The sequence below is a fragment of the Anomaloglossus baeobatrachus genome, chromosome 11, assembly GCF_048569485.1.
Source record: "Anomaloglossus baeobatrachus isolate aAnoBae1 chromosome 11, aAnoBae1.hap1, whole genome shotgun sequence".
Lineage (NCBI taxonomy): Eukaryota > Metazoa > Chordata > Amphibia > Anura > Aromobatidae > Anomaloglossus > Anomaloglossus baeobatrachus.
Genome location: NC_134363.1, coordinates 165,328,740 through 165,351,574, shown reverse-complemented (window position 1 = coordinate 165,351,574; position 22,835 = coordinate 165,328,740). Strand labels below are relative to the sequence as shown.

The window sequence follows — 22,835 nt, the reverse complement described above, 5'->3', positions numbered from 1 at the left end:
TCTTCTCCTGAGAGATCTTGTAATTTGATTTATGACCACTTCAAAGTTGAACGTTTCATAAACCAGCTTAAAAGATGGTTTAGAAGGAGAGAGATAAGGGTCATGGACCCTACCATTTTAACAAGCTCATTCATGGGTTTGACTATTAGGAGCCAATTTGATGGTCGGTCTGCACATCCCATGAAAGCTCTGATAAGATAAACTGATTTTGACCACATCAAAGTTGAACTTTCAACTGGTCATAAATCAGTTTAGAAGATGGTTTAGAAGAAGATAGATAAAAGTCATAAACTCTGCAATTGGAACAAGTTCACTCACAGATTTAACTGTTCGGATCCCTAGTTGAACTGCTAAGCTGATTTATGACCACATCAAAGTTAAAGGGAACCTGTCAGGTCCAATATGCACGCTCCTGTGGGTGTGCTATCATGCTAATGAATACGAAGCGTCACAGGATGAGCTCACTCACCTCTCCGCCGCCATCGCTGGATCTCGGCTCAGTGCGCATGACCTCGGACTTTTGGTCACACGCAGTACTTCAGTTTGAAACTGGGATGCTTACACTCGGCTTTATAGTGTGCATGACCCAAACTCTGGGATTATGCGCACTGAGCCAAAATCCAGTGTCGGGCAGAGAGGTGAGTGAGATCATCCTGTGACGCTGCATATTCATTACCATGATAGCACACCCACATGATAGCACGCTAATTAAGGGCGACTGGCCGGGGAACTAATGCCCAGGGGGCTAATGCCCTCGCTCATTAACAAACGGTAAAAGATCTTTAGAAATACTTTTTCTAAAGATCTTTTTATCTATGGTAGTGTATACAGGGATTGTTAGGCAGGGATTAGCAATATACACCAGAACTGATCATGGTTCTGAGTACATACAGTGCTGGCCAAAAGTATTGGCACCCCTGCAATTCTGTCAGATAATGCTCAGTTTCTTCTTGAAAATGATTGCAATCACAAATTCTTTAGTATTATTATCTTCATTTAATTTGTCTTCAATGAAAAAAAATAAAAAAAATTGTCATAAAGCCAAATTGGATATAATTCCACACCAAACATAAAAAGGGGTGGACAAAAGTATTGGCACTGTTTGAAAAAATCATGTGATCCTTCTCTAATTTGTGTAATTAACAGCCCCTGTAACTTACCTGTGGCACCTAACAGGTGTTGGCAATAACTAAATCACACTTGCAGCCAGTTGACATGGATTAAAGTTGCCTCAGCCTCTGTCCTGTGTCCTTGTGTGCACCACATTGAGCATGGAGAAAAGAAAGAAGACGAAAGAACTGTCTGAGGACTTGAGAATCCAAATTGTGAGGAAGCATGAGCAATCTCAAGGCTACAAGTCCATCTCCAAAGACCTGAAAGTTCCTGTGTTTACGGTGTGCAGTGTCATCAAGAAGTGTAAAGCCCATGGGACTGTGGCTAACCTCCCTAGATGTGGAAGGAAAAGAAAAATTGACGAGAGAGTTCAACGCAAGATTGTGCGGATGGCGGATAAAGAACCTCGACTAACATTCAAACAAGTTCAAGCTGCCCTGCAGTCCGAGGGTACAACAGTGTCAACCCGTACCATCCGTCGGCATCTGAATGAAAAGGGACTGTATGGTAGGATACCTAGAAAGACCCCACTTCTTACCCCGAGACATAAAAAAGCCAGGCTGGAGTTTGCCAAAACTTACCTGAGAAAGCCTAAAACGTTTTGGAAGAATGTTCTCTGGTAAGATGAGACAAAAGTTGATCTTTTTGGGAAAAGCCATCAACATAGAGTTTACAGGAAAAAAAGAGGCATTCAAAAAAAAGAACACGGTCCCTACAGTCAAACATGGTGGAGGTTCCCTGATGTTTTGTGGTGCTTTGCTGCCACTGGCACTGGACTGCTTGACCGTGGGCATGGCATTATGAAGTCTGAAGACTACCAACAAATGTTGCAGCATAATGTAGGGCCCAGTGTGAGAAAGCTGGGTCTCCCTCAGAGGTCATGGGTCTTCCAGCAGGACAATGACCCAAAACACACTTCAAAAAGCACTAGAAAATGGTTTGATAGAAAGCACTGGAGACTACTAAAGTGGCCAGCAATGAGTCCAGACCTGAACCCCATAGAACACCTGTGGAGAGATCTCACAATGGCAGTTTGGAGAAGGCCCCTTCACATCTCAGGGACCGGGAGCAGTTTGCCAAAGAAGAATGGTCTAAAATTCCTGCAGAGCATTGTAAGAAACTCAATGATCGTTACCGGAAGCGGTTGTTCGCAGTTATTTTGGCTAAAGGTTGTGCAACCAAGTATTAAGGGGTACTTTGCACGCTGTGACATCGCTAGCGATCTTGTTAGCAATGTGAAATTCTAGATCGCAAGTGCAATCTCGAGAGATCACACATGCGTAAAATGACCTATGTGCGATCTCGAAAGATAGCACTTGCGATCTAGAATTTCACATCGCTAATGAGATCGCTAGCGATGTCACAGCGTGCAAAGTACCCCTTAGTCTAAAGGTGCCAATACTTTTGTCTTGCCCATTTTTGGAATTTTGTGTGAAATGATCAATGATTTGATTTTTGTTTCATTCTCTTTTGTGTTTTTTCATTGCAAGCAAAATAAATGAAGATAATAATACCAAAGACTTTGTGATTGCAATCGTTTTCAAGAAGAGTATTATCTGACAGAATTGCAGGGGTGTCAATACTTTTGGCCAGCACTGTATTGGACCGGACAGGTTCCCTTTAAACTTTCAGTTAGTTGGAAATTAACTTAGAAGTCCATTCAACAGCTGAGAGATAAGAGTCAATGCCGTCATAACAAGCTCATTGACAGATTGTACTGTTCACTCTATCTGCAGTTTGCTATATACAGTGACACATAGAGGCGGTAGAAGATAATCAGTCCAACTTTTCCAAATAAAACCTGATTGCAAAAAATTCTTGTGCATAAAAAATTACCACCAAGACTACAAAAGAGTCATTGCCGCCAAGACTCAGAGATAAGTGCACCAAATTCTTTATCAATGGTGATTTTAAAAAATGTGCAAAGTTTTTGCCCAATTTTCATTGTAATCCATCGCAATTGGAGTATATTAATGTGGCCTGTCTGGGTTTCAGTAGAACCATAGAGCATTTGTTAAATTATATGTGAAGCTTCTAACCCTCATTGATTTGCCTTGAGCCTTAGGCCGGTTTCACACATCCGGCTTTTTGCCGGTTTGCCGGATCCGGCGCTCTCCCGTACAGTGACAGCGCTGTAACTTCCGGGTCACATGCGCCGGTCATATGACAGCACGTGACCGGCGCTTGTTGCGCTATCACTGTACTGTAGTCACTGTATGGGAGAGCGCCGGATCCGGCAAACCGGCAAAAAGCCGGATGTGTGAAACCGGCCTTATCACACTGAACATGGACACTGGTCCCACTTCAGTTTGGTTTTAATATTATCTATTATTTTATTTGCGCTTTCCAATTTGTAGCTCAAAACAATTATCAGGTTTCAAATTTGTTGATATAACTTAATTTGTGATAAGATGTATTATGTTTGTTATTCAAAGGCAAATAATCATTAAAAAGCGTTTACATCGCGTGTATCTTCCTCTTTTAAAGAGGATGTCATGTCTAATTGGCTTTCTCAATGACTTGTGTTTTGCGCGATCTTAAGGTGGTGTCTAAATTCCACTTCTCATCTGTTTTGAAAATGTCATTGAATATTAAAAAGACAAAAAAAAATGAAACTTTAATGAAATTTACTTTCTACAATTTTAATTACTAAATTTAAATAGAAAAAATGTTTTATGTTTGATTTTAAGAATCCCTTAGGTTTTATTTCCTAATATTCCTGACTTCCTAGAGAATAAAATTTGGCTATAGGGGGCTTTACACGCAGCGATATTGCTAGCGATTTCGCTGGTGAAAGCACCCGCCCCCGTCGTTTGTGCGTCACGGGCAAATCGCTGCCCGTAGCGCACAATATCGTTAGGAGCCATCACATGGACTTACCTGCCTAACGACGTCACTGTGGCCAGCAATCCGCCTCCTTTCTAAGGGGGCGGTTCGTGCGGCATCACAGCGGCATCACTAAGCGGCCGCCCAATAGAAGCGGAGGGGCGGAGATGAGCGGCCGTATCATTCCGCTCACCTTCTTCCTTCCTCATTGCCAATGGCCGCAGGTAAGCTGTAGTTAATCGTTCCCGAGGTGTCACACAGCGATGTGTGCTGCCTCGGGAACAATGAACAACTTGCGTCCTGCAACAGCAACGATTTTTTTAAAATGAACGACGTGTCAACAATGGAAGATTTGGTGAGTATTTTCCATCGTTAGCGGTCGCTCGTTGGTGTCACACGCAACGACGTCGCTAACGATGCCGGATGTGCGTCACAGAATCCGTGACCCCGGCGATATATCGTTAGATACGTCGTTGCATGTAACGGGGCCTTAAGATTTGACTTTGTTGAAGATTTTTTTTTTTCATTCATTAAGAGATGTACAATACATCTCTAAAGGCCCATTTACATACAACAATATCGCTAATGAGATATCGTCGGGGTCACGGTGTTGTTGACGCACATCCGGCTTCGTTAGCGATGTCATTGTGTGTGACACCCTTTTGCGATCAGTAACGATCAAAAAGAGGTGTCAAATCGTTCGTCGTGTACACATCGTTCATTTTTAAAAAATCGTTCCTCGTTTGGAACGCAGGTTGTTTGTCGTTCCTGCGGCAGCACACATCGCTATGTGTGACACCGCAGGAATGAGAAACAACATCGTACCTGCGGCTGCCGGCAATGAGGAAGGAAGGAGGTGGGCGGGATGTTCCGACCGCTCATCTCCACCCTTCCGCTTTTATTAGGCGGCCGCTTAGTGACGCCGCTGTGATGCCGAACGAACCTCCCCCTTAAAGGAGAGATTGTTTGGCGGCCACAGTGACGTCGATGAACAGGTAATTGCGTGTGACACTGCTGTAGCGATATTGTTCGCTATGGCAGCGATCACCCCATGACGCGCCAGCGACGTGGGTGTGTGCTATCTCTCGTGACATTGCTAGCGATGTCGCAGCATGTAAAGCCCGCTTAAGACTGCTTTCACGCTGCGATCCTCTCCCTGTTCAGTGGTCTCATCAAGGCTTCCATCTGAATCCCCTCAAAACAGGTTTTGGACGTATGCGCTGACGGGGCCATTGACTATAATGGTGCAGATGGAGTCACTGTGTGCTGTCGTGCACCATTTTCAGGAGTTTTCGTCTAATGGAGGCGGACACCCAGACATAGTAGACTGCATCTGGGTGTCCGCTTTTAGTAAATGTATACTCCTAAAAATGGTTCACGACAGAGCACACGGTGACTCCATCTGCCCCATTATAGTCAGTGGCCCTGTTGGTACATACGTCCAAAATCTATTTTGCGGGGGGGTTCAGACAGAAGCTTTGACGAGACCACTGAACGGGGACAGGAACGCAGTGTGAAAGAGGTCTTAGAGATGTAAACCTCTTAATGAGTTAGCGCATCCTGTTACAGTGCACTCCTCATCAAGTCTGGTGTATAAAGCTCCCATCTTGATGAATTGGGGCCAATATTTAGTTTAAGCTATAACCGTTTTTTCCACCCAATTAACTAATTATGTGAATGCCCCATTTATCCATGGATGATGAACCCGCTCATGAAACTACAGTCTCTATTTTTTTCTAATTACCATTTGCAAGTGCCTTATTCTGGTTTATTTTTTCAGCACGTTCACTGGCATCTTTTTCCAAAAGGGCAATAAAGCTATCTAGAGGAAAAAAAAAATTAAAAAAATTCATAAGAGTTAACAACGAAGTGGTTGTTCATGCGCATGGGTATAGACAGCAATTTCCTTATATAATCTAATATGGGGCGGCACGGTGGCTCAGTGGTTAGCACTGCAGCCTTGCAGCGCTGGGGTCCTGGGTTCAAATCCCACCAAGGACACCATCTGCAAGGAGTTTGTATGTTCTCCCCGTGTTTGCGTGGGTTTCCTCCGGGTACTCCGGTTTCCTCCCACACTCCAAAGACATACAGATAGGGACTCTAGATTGTGAGCCCCAATGGGGACAGTGTTGCAAATGTATGTAAAGCGCTGTGGAATTAATAGCGCTATATAAATGAATAAAATTATTATTATTATTATTATTACTGTGCCTCCACACTACTTTAGCTTTGTGCAGAGGTATACAGATGGCTTTTTAGAAGCAAAACAAGAAAGCCTGCGGAGACACCATCACATGTTTCTCAACGCTGGCAGGAAACTAGCCAGGTCTTTCACCGGGAAGGAACAACCACAGGAAGGGCAGTCTCCAGTCAAGGAGACCACCTATGCCAAACATGGTATCCATCCACAGACAGCTGTTTCGGGGTATTTGCCCCTCATCAGTGTTGAGTAGGAAACTGGCTAGTGGGAGAAATGCCTAGTAGAAGACTACTTAAGCAAGCCAGCGTTGAGAAACATGTGATGGTGTCTCCGCAGGCTTTCTTGTTTTGAATATTTCCCAGGGGGCATTGCTCTAGATTCACTGCGTTGAGAAACACGTGATGGTGTCTCCGCGGTGTTGGATGTTGATCTCTCTAAGGTCAACCATCCTTGTTTATGTAGTCTTCTACTAGACATTTCTCCCACTAGCCAGTTTCCTACTCCACACTGATGAGGGGCAAATACCCCGAAACAGCTGTCTGTGGATGGATACCATGTTTGGCATAGGTGGTCTCCTTGACTGGAGACTGCCCTTCCTGTGGTTGTTCCTTCCCGGTACAAGACCTGGCTAGTTTCCTGCCAGCGTTGAGAAACATGTGATGGTGTCTCCGCAGGCTTTCTTGTTTTGAATATTTCCCAGGGGGCATTGCTCTAGAATCACTGCGTTGAGAAACACGTGATGGTGTCTCCGCAGTGTTGGATGTTGATCTCTGTAAGGTTAACCATCCTTGCTTATGTGCTTTTTAGGAGCAACAATTTTCAGAGCTCAGAGTAACTCTGAGCTCAAAACAATAAAAAAAAAAAATCTTACAGGGACTCTGTGCCATCTGTGCATTCGACAATGCTGTTTGCAATGCAGGGGAATCCTGAAACTGCTCACTTCCGCATGAGGAGGTAAGCAGAGACATCGTATCTACTCATTCTCATCAGGATGAGTTTACAATTGGCGAGTATTGTGTATCTGTCCTATTGTAAAGAAAAAAAATAGGACAAGTGCCCGATGCCTGACTTTCATAAGAAATACCTACCAATGTAAACATGCCAGTGATTACCAGACGACTGAACAAAATTTGTCATTGTCACGCTTGGCCCAAGAGGAGGGGGGGGTGTGACTGGATGGGGAGTCCTACAATGGCCTCAAACAAAATGTACCCTGAGCTTTCCCTCAACCTAGAGATACACTTGAAGATAGTGAGGTCTGGACCCCCAGCATGTCCCTGACTCCATTCTAGGCTCTGGTGTAACTCCACACCCACTACCTAGGGGATGGGCTGGGACAGTAGTCACAAAACCCCATCAACAAACAATATAGACAGGGTGAACAACAAAACTCAAGCACACCAAAAACAAAAACTAGGGAGACTACAAGAACGTGCACAGGAGGTAAATAAGATAAGGAGAAGGTAATTAAACAACAGGGTACCTTCCACACCAAACAATAGAAGACAGCAGCACTGGCGGCAGCAGCAAACACCTACTCCAAGCTCCAGAATGAATTCTGAATAACCGGAGCCCTCTGTTGGGAGCAGAGGGTATTTATCCAGGTTGGGAGTGGTCATCAGTCAAACACCTGAGCAGGGGTAATGAGCTTGCTGATGGCAAGAAAACTGACATTAACCCCATGTATGCCAAAAGTAAAAACACATTTAATGTGTATAGTCTCAGATGATATAGCAGAGACTCCGAACCTGAGCCTGTCCCTAATTTCCAAGAGAGACGACCTTGATAGTCGTGTAGTTTATCATAGGTCATAGTGATGCATAGACAGACCGACTTCAACATGCCTAAATTTAGCATAAGGATCTGTTCATATGTTGCAAATTTGATGCGAAAACTATCTTTAGCAAATATGCAAATATCCACAGAGAAGTCTGCACCAAATCTGCTGTGCCATTTACAATTCGGACATCAGCAGCACCATTGAAGGGTCCTTTCCCACATTTCCAAGCTAATCCCATGCGGTAGGCCCCAGCGTCAACAACATAACTCCATCTTCAATGTAGTGGACATGTGCATACTTAACCTTCATCCATTGTCAATGGGAAATAGCCGAGCGTTGTGCTGTACTTTCCCTTTCAGTCCCATCAACAATAAATAGAACAAGTGGAGGTCTAACAATTCAGGGTTCTAGATCCCCAGCAATCATCAAGTTATCCTATGAATACGAGAACTTGCGATTTTTGGAAAATCGGAAGATTGTTTTTATTTATTCTGTAGGTAATCCTCCAAAACTAATCTGCAATAAGATGGTTTTACAGCAAAGGTGTCGCAATAAAACTGCAACAGATAAAATATATCTGCGACAGAAATAGACGTGTTACAGATGGGACATCGATTCTGCGCTCATGATTGGTAAAGGACCCAGCAGTGGGACCACCAGCAATTCAATGGGCAGATGATTATAAGTTGTAATTATAGTGACACTCCTTTAAGTATCTGGGTGTATCTCCCATGCATTATCGCATTTTTCTGAAGAATAAAAAAAAAAATGCATTACTGAAACTGATGGACATGGTTTCATAATGTGACTACAGGATAGTGAGGGACAGGGGGCTCCAATACTGACCCTCATGCTATGAGTCCCTAGGCTACCTCAGACCTCCGGAATACCCTTCAAGGTGGAGACACTGGAGTCGCGTGCCTTACTATTCTCCTGATCAGATATAATCTCTTACACCCTCAGTGAATGAAGGGGCAGGAGTGTGATGGAAACACAGAATAAGACAGACAGGGGAAAACCAAAACTCAGTCACACTTCAAACTCACAGAAATAAACAATAAAAAACAAAGGAGAAAAGTAAGAGCAGAAAGGCAGCAACAAAGGGACAACAAGGGTTAACAACCCAACCACTCACAGCAATAATGCACAACAACCACTAGTAAGTGTGGAACACAACACCTCACCAAACCAGTATAAGTAAGCTATAGCTGGCATTAATGGAATAGTCCAGTCAGCATGTACAGAAGGGGAGTGAACATGACTGGCTACCCCGCCGCGTGTGATCAAAGAGACTAACAAACAGCCCAGCAGAGATTAACTCTTGCTAGCCTGCCTAAGGGGTACTTTGCACGCTGTGACATCGCTAGCCGATGCTAGCGATGCTGAGCGCGATAGTCCCCGCCCCGTCGCACATGTGATATCTTGTGATAGCTGCCGTAGCGAACATTATCACTACGGTGGCTTCACACGCACTTACCTGCCCTGCGACGTCGCTCTGGCCGGCGAACCGCCTCCTTCCTAAGGGGGCGGGTCGTGGGGCGTCATAGCGACGTCACACGGCAGGTGGCCAATAGAAGCGGAGGGGCGGAGATGAGTGGAATGTAAACATCCCGCCCACCTTCTTCCTTCCGCATAGCCGGTGGAGGCAGGTAAGGAGATGTTCCTCGCTCCTACGACTTCACATACAGCGATGTGTGCTGCCACAGGAACGAGGAACAACATCGTAACAGCGGTCGACCCGACATTATGGAAATGACCAACGCTACACAGAGTAATGATTTACGAAGCTTTTGCGATCGTTTATCGGCGCATCTAGGCTTTACACGTTGCGACATCGTTACTGGCGCCGGATGTGCGTAACTTTCGATTTGACCCCAACGATATCGCAGTAGCGATGTCGCAGAGTGCAAAGTACCCCTAAGTCTGTCGGTCAATGCTAATGTCTCCCTGCGTTGATCACAGATATCAGAGATGTTGGCAAACAGAGTGCCAGGATCTGTAGTTTCCACAGATCCTGATGCCGCCATGACAGTTGGTGAGGCCTGCAAAAATCTCCTTGTGACACATGGATGGATTAGTTTCTGTATAATAAAATATGGAGAGCTTTTTCCTAGTCCCAGATGTTCACACTTGCTGTGACACTTACTATCAGCCAAATGTTCTTACCTTGACTCATCTCTGACTTCTTGATTGCAAGGGGAAGGGACAGAGAAAAAAAAAGAAAATTCCAGTGAATACACAAATCATTGGAGGTAGTTGCAAGAATATGTTTGATATAGTAGATCATTTCCACCTATTTCTTTACTATCTTTTCGCTGTATCTTGCTCTGACGCATTTCAGCTCTGATAATGATCATACAGTAATCAGCCCATTATTCATGACGATTGCAGCCTGAGGCACCATACACTAATTCACCTTACACAGGCAATTATAAGCTACATATTCTTATAATGATACATCACCTAACGCCATTACAGTCACGACATTATTACTTTCCATGGGATAAACTATCGGTAGTTATCATAGATTAAGATGAGTGACGTAGTATAACATTTATCATGGAACGATAGCACCGTTTTACATAAAAATATAAGGATGTAAGGACCCAACAAGTGCAATGTGGGGCCCCTAGTGTCAACTCTAATGCGGGCTCTGCACGAGACGAGCTATCGTGCGATGCATAGTCGGGGGTCACGGTTTTCGTGACGCACATCCGGCATCGTTCATGACGTCGTCTTGTGTGACACCTCCGAGCGACGCAGTATCGCTCACAAATTGAGAATCGTGTACTCGTTGCACGGTTTTAAAATATTGTTTATTTTACATGGCGTCGGTTGTTCATCGTACCCGGGATAGCACATATTGCTCTGTGTGACACCCCGGGAACGATGAACACAGCTTACCTGCGTCCCGCGGCACCCGCCGGCTATGCGGAAGGAAGGAGGTGGGTGGGATGTTTACGTCCCGCTCATCTCCGCCCCTCCGCTTCTATTGGCCGGTGGCTGTGTGACGTCACTGTGAAGCCAAACGTCCCTCCCACTTCAGGAAGTGGATGTTCGCCCAGGTTGCACAGCAGGTAAGTACGTGTGACGGCGCTTTAACGACTTTGTGCGACATGGGCAGCGATTTGCCCGTGACGCACAAACGACGGGGGCGGGTACGATCAATAGTGAATTTGCACGATCGGTCGACTCATGTAAAGCCCACATAAAAAAGGAACCTGAAGACCCACCTCTTCCAACAAGCCTACAACCTGCCGTAACCCTCAGTCTAATATAGCGTCGCACAACCAGTTCTACCCTAACCTACTGTATCCTCACCTATCCCTTGTAGACTGTGAGCCCTCGCGGGCAGGGACCTCTATCCTCCTGTACCAGTCTGTGCCTTGTATTGTTTATGATTATTGTACCTGTCCCTATTATGTATACCCCTTTCACATGTAAAGCGCAATGGAATTGATGGCGCTATAATAATAAAAAATAATAATAAATAATAAACTCTACAAGTCGGCTCTAGCAATGGAGACTCCTGTCTCGAGAAAAACTGACATGATACAGTTCTTACACCAGTTTATCTTTACCCTTCTTCGAGACTTGATCACTTAAATGTTGAAAACAATATTTACAGTCTCTGGTGTCAACCAACGTTTTGTCGAAATGTCAAAGGTTTCAACCCTCTTGTAAGAAAGTATTATAAACAGGGATTTCAAATGGTTTACCCTAAGTTTCCACCATCAAGAAAAGGTCACCATGAACAGTAGTCTCTGGTAGATCAGTACATACTAGCCAACTCTCCCAAACAAGAGACTTCCCATACCTGGCCCACGGATTCCTCCCAAAACCTTTTGGTTTTGTCTACGGATAAGGCATGGAAGTGACGTGAAGGGGATGGAAAAGAGTTGTGGAGCCTGAAAAAATGGAATATGACTATATGGAAACCATCTGCAATTCCATGATACATAAGCAGAACACCGTCTGATTATTCCTCAAGAAATCACTTTGATGAAATTATAGACTGTCTTTCACCCATGGCAGTGCAGCTTTCATCCCTATCTATTCAACAATCATCTTTTACTCCATGTGGGGCCGCAGCAGTCGTGCCATACAACGCACTACAGTTAGTTGTGACTCACACAACTATACAAGTTAAGCTCCTCTAATTGGTCACCCCCCCCCAGATACCATCTGATAAGACCCTATCTTTGCACTTCTTGTCTTTCACCTTTTCTACTGCAGTCCACGAAAAAGAGGAGATCTCCCATATCTGGCCCACTTATTCCTCTCAAAACCTTTTGGTTTTCTCTATGGGTAGGGCATGGACATGGCATGACGGGTATGTAAAAGAGTGGTGGAGCCTGAAAAAATGCAATATGGCTATATGGAAACCATCTGCAATCCATACATCAACAGCATTCCTGCCGTGTCCTCCCGGAAAGGCTTTATAATATATCTAATAGAAAAAAGACCATTATTTTCTCAAAATCGTTACGAATGGAAGAGTATGTGACCACACCTATCCTACTGCCTCCTCCAATCAAAACACACTGTACATGATAAACCTGTTTCTTAATTGACGGAGGCTGATGGAAAGGTCTGATCACATGCTCCTTCCTCATTGACCAATTTGAGGACAGGAGAGCTGTGTGGGAGGTATAATTCCTACAGGTTAGTAAGTATTACAAAATCATGTCTCCAAAACATCTTCCCCTTAAAACTTCTTTAGCACTGGACATAGACTAGACTAGAAACTATTAAGAAACAGAAGAGACTTTAAGAATAAGCAGAAAGTATGAAGAACTTACGGACGAAGTACTAGATCCATTAATGAGCGTTCTGTTCATCTTGGTTCTGGTTCCATCTTGATCATCTTTCTTTTTCGTTAAAAAAGCACATTTTTGATCTGCCCTTAAGATGGCCCTTTCTTGAGTAGACGTGTCTTCAGAGTTCAGACATTGTAAAATATCAGCTTTAAAGGATAAGGGTTTGCAATGGAGATGTGAAGTTAGGTCATTGACATGCACAATACAATACATTGTCCTTTGTTAACTAATATTAAGAAAAAATCCCCAAAACTATGATGATTTTGTTCATGGAGTTGACCCAAAATTTACCCCAAGTGCCCAACTGCTCCTTTTTAATAACATCTATACAAAATATATTATCACTTTCTGTCTAATAGGTATGTTACTTTTAAGGAAGCTCTTAGTGGAGGGTAGTGTAGACTTAGCCACGGTGATGGTCATGTATGAAGACTCTCGGAATGAGACCACTCAATCAGGAGACCACTAAAGCCATCCCCGAAAGATGAGGGACAATATTGGAAGGTTTCAACTGATTATTTCTAACAATTGAAGTTATTTTCTATACAAAGGATGAGCAATAACTTGTAGATTGATGGAGGCCACTTGCACATGAGGATCACCCACTTCACTCCAAATTGGATTTCAGACCCTGCCCTCAAATATCTTTGATAGCTGATCATTTTTGCACTTAATTCGTTCTTCCCAACATCCAAAGACATCATAGAATCATAAAATGTTAGAGTTGGAAGGGATCTCTAAGGTCATCTGGTCCAACCCTGTGCAAACCATCAGGGGAGAATTAAAGAGGTTTTCTGGTTTCGGAAACCCCATGTCAAATATTTTTCTTAGCTGAAAGTTAGTTTAAAAGAAAACAAACAAACTGTGCTTTACTGACCTTAACTTGGTCCAGTGCTGAGTCTCTGCTGCTGCTATTGGTGTCTGTTATTGTTAGCAGCACTGACATCACGTAGACAACGCTGCAGCCAATCAATGAGCTTGGCAGCTCGGAACGGCTTGTGCTGATCAGCTCATTCATTGGCTGCAGCGCTGTCAACGTAACGAACATTAACAGACGCTGAGACTTGGAGCTGGACCCATGGAGGATTGGTAAAGCGCAGTTTTAAAACAGAGGTTTTCCAAAACTGGGAAACCCTTTTAAATAAATTAATTTCTGAATTTTGTGGATAAAAAAGGAAAGTGAGATATGATGGAAATTGTAAAAATGTTAAATGAGTCAATAAGGATCAGGAGGATTTTTAAATAACAAACAAAAGGACAATTTATCTATAATATGGTGATAATTAAGGTTGTGAAGAAGAAGAAACCCCACACAAATTATCTATGATGAAGCCAAAGTCTATAAAGTCATAAAATGTCTCAATAGAGAAATATTTATAAAAAAAAACCCCTAAAGACAAAGGCTTAAAAACTCATAATGAAAAATCCTTGTAGTGTTACATGATTAATGTCCAGCACTTACAAATCTCATCCACGTCCATCAAGAACTTCTCTAGATTTTGGTCTTCTGACATTTTCTTGAATCTTCAAAAGAACAAATAGTAATTTATTGCTGGAACTATTCACACGTGAAGAAAAATGTGGAGTTTTCAATTTGAATCCAAATAATTTTTTAAGACTTATTGAACTCAATCCAATTGATGTAAATCAGAAAAGGATCCATCTTTATTCAACCATAGTCATATTTCTACCTAGGCCTGAAAAGTTTAGTTGCATCTCACATCATGATGGAGCAGACTAAGTCACTTTGGACTCTACTCCTGGGGCCATATTTTTTAGGTGGACACAATGGCGTGGTAGTCTACATTTTTGTGTGCTCCAAAAAAGATGGTCACCACCAGAACCAAAGAAAAATGTAGTCCAAAGTGACTCTGTTTGCCTCATTATGCTGAATGGTTCCTTTGGGGTTTCTCTCAATCCCGTTTTGGGGGGATAACCTTAACACAGGGCTCAGCATCGTGTTTCCACCAGACGCCTCACAATTGATTCCCGTGACTGGATTTTCAAATTGCCAGTCAAGGGATGGAAGAAAACTTGCCTTTGTCAAGGGTGTGTCACATCCTGATGTGACCTCTGGGAGATCTGAGATCAGAAGGTGACAACGCATAATTGATCACAGATCCTCATCGCTGTCCGCTTGACTATATATATACATATATATATATATATATATATATATAGTGTGTGTATGTGTGTATATATATATATATATATATATGTATGTACAGTGTGTGTGTGTGTGTGTGTGCATGTATATATATATATATATATATATATATATATATATAGTATATATATATATAAATATAGTAGGGTGTTTTTTCTTTCCTCTAACACTGAAAAGGTTGAGGACTCCTTCCCCTCCGACATCTTGTAGTCTTTATCTTAGGAGCACCAGCACTTTTGAGCACTCTTCAGCTATATATACGCACTCCTGGATGACTTCCAGTGCCAGTTAGATTCTATATACTGACCACTTTGAAGGAGCGCCTGTTTCTGTAGAAGCTTAGGAGTTTCCTGCTGTTGCTGCAGTGAAGTTCCTGCTCATACATCTGAATATTGTTGTTTGTTATGTAGTTTTCCATCCGTCTGTCTTACCAACCTCATGTTGTCTTATTGTACTAGCAAGACTAGTGTCTCGCTGGCCTGCACAGGGTGAGGGAGCTTCCAGGGCTCGCAAGGGCCTATGCACGTGTTGACGACAGGGGGGGAAGGATCCGTATAGGGACAGTAGGGAAACACAGGGCTCAGCCGCTTCCTCTCCCTAACACCATGGCTTTCCGTTATCATCTTCCCTGGTACTCCCATCTGTGTTGCACCACATGATGGGTGTTCATTTGCCCAAGTGTGAAAACCTCATACAATATGCTACTAAGCATTAAAAAATGTTATCCAGGACTATCATATGGATGACCTATTCTTGAGATCGGTGATCAAAATGACATGGGTAGGGGTCTAACCCCTGGCATCCCCATTAGTCAACTGTTAAGCGGGCTTTACACACTGCGACATCGCTAGCAATTGCTAGCAATGTCGAGCGCGATAGCACCCGCCCCGTCGTACATGCGATATCTAGTGATAGCTGCTGTAGCGAAAATTATCGCTACGGCAGCTTCACATGCACATACCTGGTCAGTGACCGCCGAACAATCCCTCCCTCAAGGGGGAGGTGCGTTCAGCGTCACAGCGACGTCACCGCGACGTCACTAAACGGTCGGCCAATAGAAACGGAGGGGCGGAGATGAGCGGGACATAACATCCCGCCCACCTCCTTCCTTCCGCATTGCCAGTGGACGCAGGTAAGGAGATGTTTGTCGTTCCTGCGGTGTCACACATAGCGATGTGTGCTGCTGCAGGAACGACAAACAACATCGTACCTGCAGCAGTAACGATATTATGGAAAGGATCAACGATTTTTGACGTTTTTGCGATTGGTGATCGTCGCTCCTAGGGTTTACACGCTGCGATGTCGGTAATGTCGCCGGATGTGCGTCACTAACGACGTGACCCCCGACGATATATCGTTACCAATGTCGCAACGTGTAAAGCCCCCTTTAGTCAATCCACTAGCCACCAGATGTACACCACATTTCTAAACACTACTTATATGTAGTAGAAATTTTCAGATTCTGCGACTGAAACACAGTATAGAGAGCATTGCTGCTCCTCCGTAAACCGCGTACATGTCAATAGCTGACAGTCAGCGCAAATGTCCACTCCTCTCCCATCTGAAATTGATGACCTATCCTAAGTATTAGTCATCATTATCATAGTCTTGGACATCTTATTTACAGAAGTGAATAAGTTTTCTTTTTTGCTTACATATGTTACATATGTTGCTTACTTTTATGTTACTTTTATATATGTTGTAAATAATCCAATTTAGGCCTAAAATCAAACGTCAAATAGTAGATTTCATGAAGTTTACTTTGCTTACATAAAGAAGTAGAGAAATATAAAAGGTTTTCCAAAAAAGCGCATATATCTTTATCAGAAAGCAATAATGTATATTTAGTTGTTTCTTCACGCTTGTCTCGGATGATATAAAAGGCACTCTACATATAAACCTCTAACACTCGTAACATCGCGAACGGCTAGAACCGGTAAATGATTTACAGCTGCGATACAGTATGTGATAATGGATTGGCAAAGAGAACCCTGGAACTGCAAAAAACTCCCGATTGTTTTGGTTTTATTCTGATTTGTTACTGAATTTCCAGAATGGCAATATAATGTTTTAGATGTTAAAGTCAATATGAGACGTAGAAGAAGTATGAAAGGATCCACACGTAGAGGGGAAAACAATCAACACCCTTGGCACGTTAGTCCTAAGAAATCCATTTGTTTGTCTGTTTGCTGTTGTTAGACGTATAGCAGAAAAATGTATCAATGAGTTTTTCATCTGTTCTTATTGTTAAATCACATGTCAAATGTGTTGCATTGCATGTGTTGCAAAGCTAGACGTAGAGAGAGAGAGAGCGAAATGTAAGGAAAAGCTAGATAAAGAAAGAGAGAAAAAAAGAAAGAAAAAGCTAGAAAGAGAGAGAAAGAAAGAGAGAGCGAAAAAAAGAGAAGGAAAGAGAGAGAAAGTAAGAAAAAGCTAGAAATAGAGAGAAAGAGAGAGCAAATGTAAGGAAAAGCTAGATAAAGAGAGGAAAAAAAGAAAGATGGAGAAAATAAGAAAGTAAGGAAAAGCCAGATAGAGAAAGAGGGAAATAAAGTAAGAGAAAGCTAGAAAGAGAGAGAAAGAAAGAGAGAGTGAAAAAAAAGAGAAGGAAAGAAAGAAAGTAAGAAAAAGCTAGAAGTAGAGAGAAAGAGAGAGCGAATGTAAGGAAAAGCTAGATAGAGAAAGAGAGAAATAAAGTAAGAAAAAGCTAGAAAGAGAGAAAGAGAGAGCGAAAAAAAGAGAAGGAAAGAAACACAGAGAGAAAGTAAGAAAAAGCTAGAAGTAGAGAGAAAGAGAGAGAGAATGTAAGGAAAAGCTAGATAGAGAAAGAGAGAAAAAAGAAAGATGGAGAAAGTAAGAAAGTAAGGAAAAGCAAGATAGAGAAAGAGAGAAATAACGTAAGAAAAAGCTAGAAAAGAGAAAGAAAGAGAGTGAAAAAGAGAGAAGGAAAGAAAGAGAGAGAAAGTTAGAAAAAGCTAGAAGTAGAGAGAAAGAGAGAGAGAATGTAAGCTAGATAAAGAGAGAAAAAAAGAAAGATGGAGAAAGTAAGAAAGTAAGGAAAAGCCAGATAGAGAAAGAGAGAAATAAAGTAAGAAAAAGCTAGAAAGAGAGAGAAAGAAAGCAAAAAAGAGAACGAAAGAAAAAGTAAGAAAGCTAGAATGAAAGCGAGAAACAAGAAAAAGAGAGAAAGTAAGAAAAGGTTAGATGGAGAGAGAAAGAAAGAGAGAGAATGTAAGGAAAAGCTAGATAGAGAAAAAGAGAGAAAAAGAAAGATGGAGAAAGTAAGAAAGTAAGGAAAATCCAGAGAGAGAAAGAGAGAAAAAAAGAGAAAGTAAGAAAAAGCTAGATAGAGAGAGAGTGAAAGAAAGAGAAAGAAAGTAAGAAAAAGCTAGATAGAGAAAAAGTGAAAGAAAGAAAGAAAGAGAGAAAAAAAGCTAGGTGAGAGACAGAGAGGAAGAGAAAGAATGACAGAAAGAAAAAGAGATGGAAAGTAAGAAAAAGCTAAGAGAGAGAAAGAAAGTAAGGAAAAGCTAGATAGATAGAAAGAAAGAAAGAAAGATGTGTGAAGGAGGACGAAAGTTTTTTGTGTATGAGAAACAGAAAAATAAAAGATAGGTTAAACTTGAACATCTTAATGACCCCCTAAAGGTATTTATCACATGGCCTTAAAGATATCTACAACAATCGGGCCGCTCACCAGGCTACTGAACCAAACTTAGGTCACAAAAAGTTCTAAATCTGCCTCAAAAATTCTCAATTTGGTTAAAAAAAGTTCTAAATTTGCCAAAAAAAATCTCTAAACGTGCCTCAAAAAGTTCTAAATCTGTGTCAAATAGTTGTAAACATGCTTCACAACACTGTAAACCTGCCCCCACTAAAAGATGTTAATCTATAGCCATTGTTTAAAATACAATTTCTGCGAAATGTTCAAAAAAAGGTGAATAAAACCCCCTAGAAACATACATTAGTATTTGGAGCAGTAATGTTATTTACCAGACGCAGCAGAGGAGTGTGCAACCGTCCTGCTCTCATGCACGGCCGTCGCTCACTGGGCTCTGCTGTGCGACGAGTTCTGTCGCCTAGCAACATGTAAACCAAGCTGAGGCCTAGCTCTGAGTGACACGGCTCTCTCCTCCCTTTTGTATTGTTTTCCATGTCCACACACCAGCTTTCTATGTAAACCTCCCCCTTTGCTTTTCACATAAAGATGACATGTTTATCTCTTTAGTTTCCTGCACTCGGGGTTGAATTTGGGATTTATTGCGGTGATTTCAGTTGATGACATATCCAGTCAGAGGCCTCATTCAGGCGGCCATTTTTTTTGTTTATGTTGTGTATTTTTTCACAAGTGCCTATTACAGTTTAACAATGTTTAGAGGCCTTTCATTTTCCACCAAAAAAAACAAAACAAAAAAAAACAAAACACATGACTGTTCTTGACAAAACTCTCAGATACAACTTGGCCCATCCAAATAAGTAAAAAAAAAGATAGTAGACGGAAACCGTCCATGTGTCTTCCTTCTGCCTAATGCTGTGTGGGGTTTTTAACCGTTCAGACAGCCATATAAAAAAATATGTCCTCCATAGCTCGCTGGCAGACACAGACATTAAGGGGCCCCTGGCAAGAACAATATATGGGCCCTTTTCAGTCCAATATCTCATGTTACACAATCCAACCTGCTTTGGAGGTGGGAATGGCCCCTCTTAACTATTGGGCCCCTGAGCGGTTGCATATATTGCACCAATAATGTGTCCACCCCTGCCATAGCTCCACGTGCTTTTTCCCATAGCGAACGGGTGCAGGCGCTGCCTACTATTTACATACCTAGTTAGCACATGCTCTTTTTTTTTTTTTTACACGGACCACCACTGCCATACTGGTTCTTATTGGAGCAGTTAAAGGTGTATTCCCAACTCCAACATCCTATCCTAATATATATAGTAGGTGTAGCAATAACAATATTAGCAAATACCTCCAATTAGAAATGTAGTATAGTTCTCCTGATAAGCTATGTCGCGCCTCATGTGCAGGGCATTGCAGGAGCTGGGGAATCCATGGTTACGACCACGCATATAGTCACAGTTCGTTGCTAGTGGTCATAACCATGGTTATCTAAAGTCCTGGAGTGCCATGAACATGAGGTAAACAACATAGCTAATCAGGAGAACAATACTACATTTCTAATTGGAAGTATTTGTTGATATTATTATTACATCTACTATAGGATGGGATAGGATTTTGGAAATGGGAATACCCCTTTAAGCACATGGCCCCACACTGGCCAGAAATACTGTCTGAACTGTACCTTACGGGCAGGAGAACTTTGGATTTATTTTTTTTTGTAGCTGAAGCTGTGGGATGGCTCACCCTGGTTCTTAATGGACTTTGTCTACAATTTTTCCTTTAAAAATATTAACAAAAAATGTTTTGGCTTCCTTTTTGCAAACTGCATCTTTTGTCTGGCCTGTAAAAAATGTCCTACTATAGTTAAGCTTTCTCTGTGGCTTTTTTTTATCCAGGTATGCTTTTTTCCCATACATTTTTTCCTAAAGGAAAATTCATGAAAGAAAATGCCATATCTTAAGGAAGAAAAACCTAATGCCGCAAATCCACGATCAGGACCTGCTGCATCCTTGGCGAGGCGGTTCCTGACCTGCGGGGCCGCGAGTGTCCTCCGCAGGAGACCGCAGATGCTTGTACCCATGATCCTGGCTCTGGCAGTTGCGGTCTCTCTCTTCTATTCTCATAGAATGGTAGAGTTGGAAAGAACCTCAAAGGCCATCAGGTCCAACCCCCTGCGAGCGCAGGCTTTCCTAAATCATCCCAGCTAATACGTTTATCCAGTTTCCGCTTGAAGATTTCCATTGATGGAGAGCTCACCACCTCCCGTAGTAGCCTGTTCCACTCGCTGACTGCCCTCACTACCTCCTGTGGTCGCCTGTTCCACTCCCTGACTGCCTGCACTGTCAGAAAGTTTTTCCTAATGTCTAATCTGAATCTCCTTCCTTTAATTTTCATCCCGTTGCTTCTTGTACTCCCTTGTGCTAATGAAAATAGGGTGGTTCCCTCTGCACTGTGACTACCTTTCAGATATTTGTAGACCGCTATTAAGTCTCCTCTCAGCCTTCTCTTTTTCAAACTAAACATCCCGAGTTCTTTTAGCCGTTCTTCAAATGACATGGTCTCCCGACCTTCTACCATTTTGGTGGCTCATCTCTGGACTTGCTCCAATATATTGATGTCTTTCTTGAATTGGGGCACCCAAAACTGTACACAGTATTCCAAGTGGTGTCTGACCAGGGCAGAGTATAGGGGAATAATTACCTTTCTTGATGTAGATTCAATGCTTGTCTTGATACATCCCAGAATTTTGCTGGCCTTTTTGCTGTAGCTCCGCATTCTTGGCTCATGTTGGATCTGGGGTCCACTAATATGCCCAAGTCCTTTTCCCCTGCAACTCCGCAGCAAAGAATTGACATGTTTTCTGCTCTGGTCAGTTTACACTGGGGTCAATACATATACAGTGGGCATGGGATTTTTAGAAATCCCATCCACTGAGCTTGTACTGTACAACCATGAAGCATGCTGCATCCAAAACGCTGTGAACACTGATCATGGGTACGTACCCATAGAGTGGTTTCATACAGAATTTCAATGTTATTTTTTTGGGGTTGTGGGGGAGGTTATACAGACAGTGGTACGGCCGTTTTTTCCAAAGTGCCCCAGGAGCCATTTTTGAGAATTACTCAAGCCTGCTTGAAGCTCATGCTACTGTATGCATAGTAATATACCTAATCTCAGGAGGGGGCAGGCTTGGGAATCCCTGCCATTTATAACCAGACTTCATTTCTAGAAAATCCTTGAATTATTTCACCGACATTTCATCTACTCAGGGGAAATGCATACAAATTCATAAGGTTCTCGACAGTTCATAAAATAATAGATTATTCTGTCCTTAAGACGTGCAGTGATTGATGGAGTCATATGCGCACCATTCTCTAGAGGAGTCACATTGATTTAAAAGTCAGTTTTTAGACCCCTCCATCTGAATATCTACCCTGGAGCCAGGTGCTTTCTTAGTATGTCAAGTTCTTGCCTTAGTGACCGAGTAATGAGCCTAATTGTAAAGTAGTCACTCTCGACAGGGTTACAATTGAAAGAAGTGCAGACATCACAACATGTTCTGGTTAATGGCTATGCAATATGATATTAAATTACCATCATCTTCCTCAATCAGAGCTAAAAGTTGAAGAGCTTGTGTATTACAGAAAGCAGTTACATATGGGGCATCAAGCCCTTCTTAACTATTTCTTACATGGGGGCTCTAGCCTGGCCAAGGAAAAGTAGTTTGCTGATGTAAGTTGGCAACCACATGGAGTATTTTAAAGATGACAAACAAAGGTTATAATATCAATGCACTGTCAGGATGCAGCAGTCCGCCCATGAATAGTAGGTTTGTGAATGAGCCGCGATCAGAGGTGACATCACTCAGGTAAGTTGCAGTCATAGCTGGAGGTTCCCACAGTCCTCCGCCTGTGACCTCAGGTAAACTGACCTCAGGGTACTTCATTAAACTCGGTGACCCCACCTGAGCTGGAGGACGTTGTCCCCTATCCCTTAGTGAACCTATAGGAGATGGAAGATTAAGAATGTCGAGAAGGTCCTCCCATGTCCCCTGTCCCTTAGTGAATCAAAAGGAGATGGAAGATGAAGAATGGAAAGAAGGCCCTCCCATGTTCCCTATCCCTTAGTAAACCAAAGGAGATGGAAGATGAAGAATGAAGAGAAGGCCCTCCCATGTCCCCTATCCCTTAGTGAACCAATAGGAGATGAAAGATGAAGAATGGAGAGAAGGCCTTCCCATGTCCCCTATCCCTTAGTGAACCAAAAGGAGATGGAAGATTAAGAATGGAGAGAAGGCCCTCCCA

General features: G+C 42.6%; 1 protein-coding gene across 1 annotated transcript in view; it reads right to left on the bottom strand.

Annotated features, from left to right (window-relative positions):
* The window catches only part of TTC12 (tetratricopeptide repeat domain 12), a 138,512-nt gene extending 119,544 nt beyond the window's left edge, over positions 1-18,968 (bottom strand). Inside the window, exons 1-5 of the mRNA XM_075327905.1 lie at positions 18,900-18,968; positions 14,202-14,263; positions 12,722-12,885; positions 10,086-10,104; positions 5,684-5,761 (exon numbers count right to left, since the gene is read on the bottom strand). Coding sequence (XP_075184020.1) covers positions 5,684-5,761; positions 10,086-10,104; positions 12,722-12,885; positions 14,202-14,253 — 313 coding nt within the window. The 5' untranslated portion in view covers positions 14,254-14,263; positions 18,900-18,968. The remainder of the gene's footprint in view (positions 1-5,683; positions 5,762-10,085; positions 10,105-12,721; positions 12,886-14,201; positions 14,264-18,899) is intronic.
* Between the last annotated feature and the right edge of the window lie 3,867 nt (positions 18,969-22,835).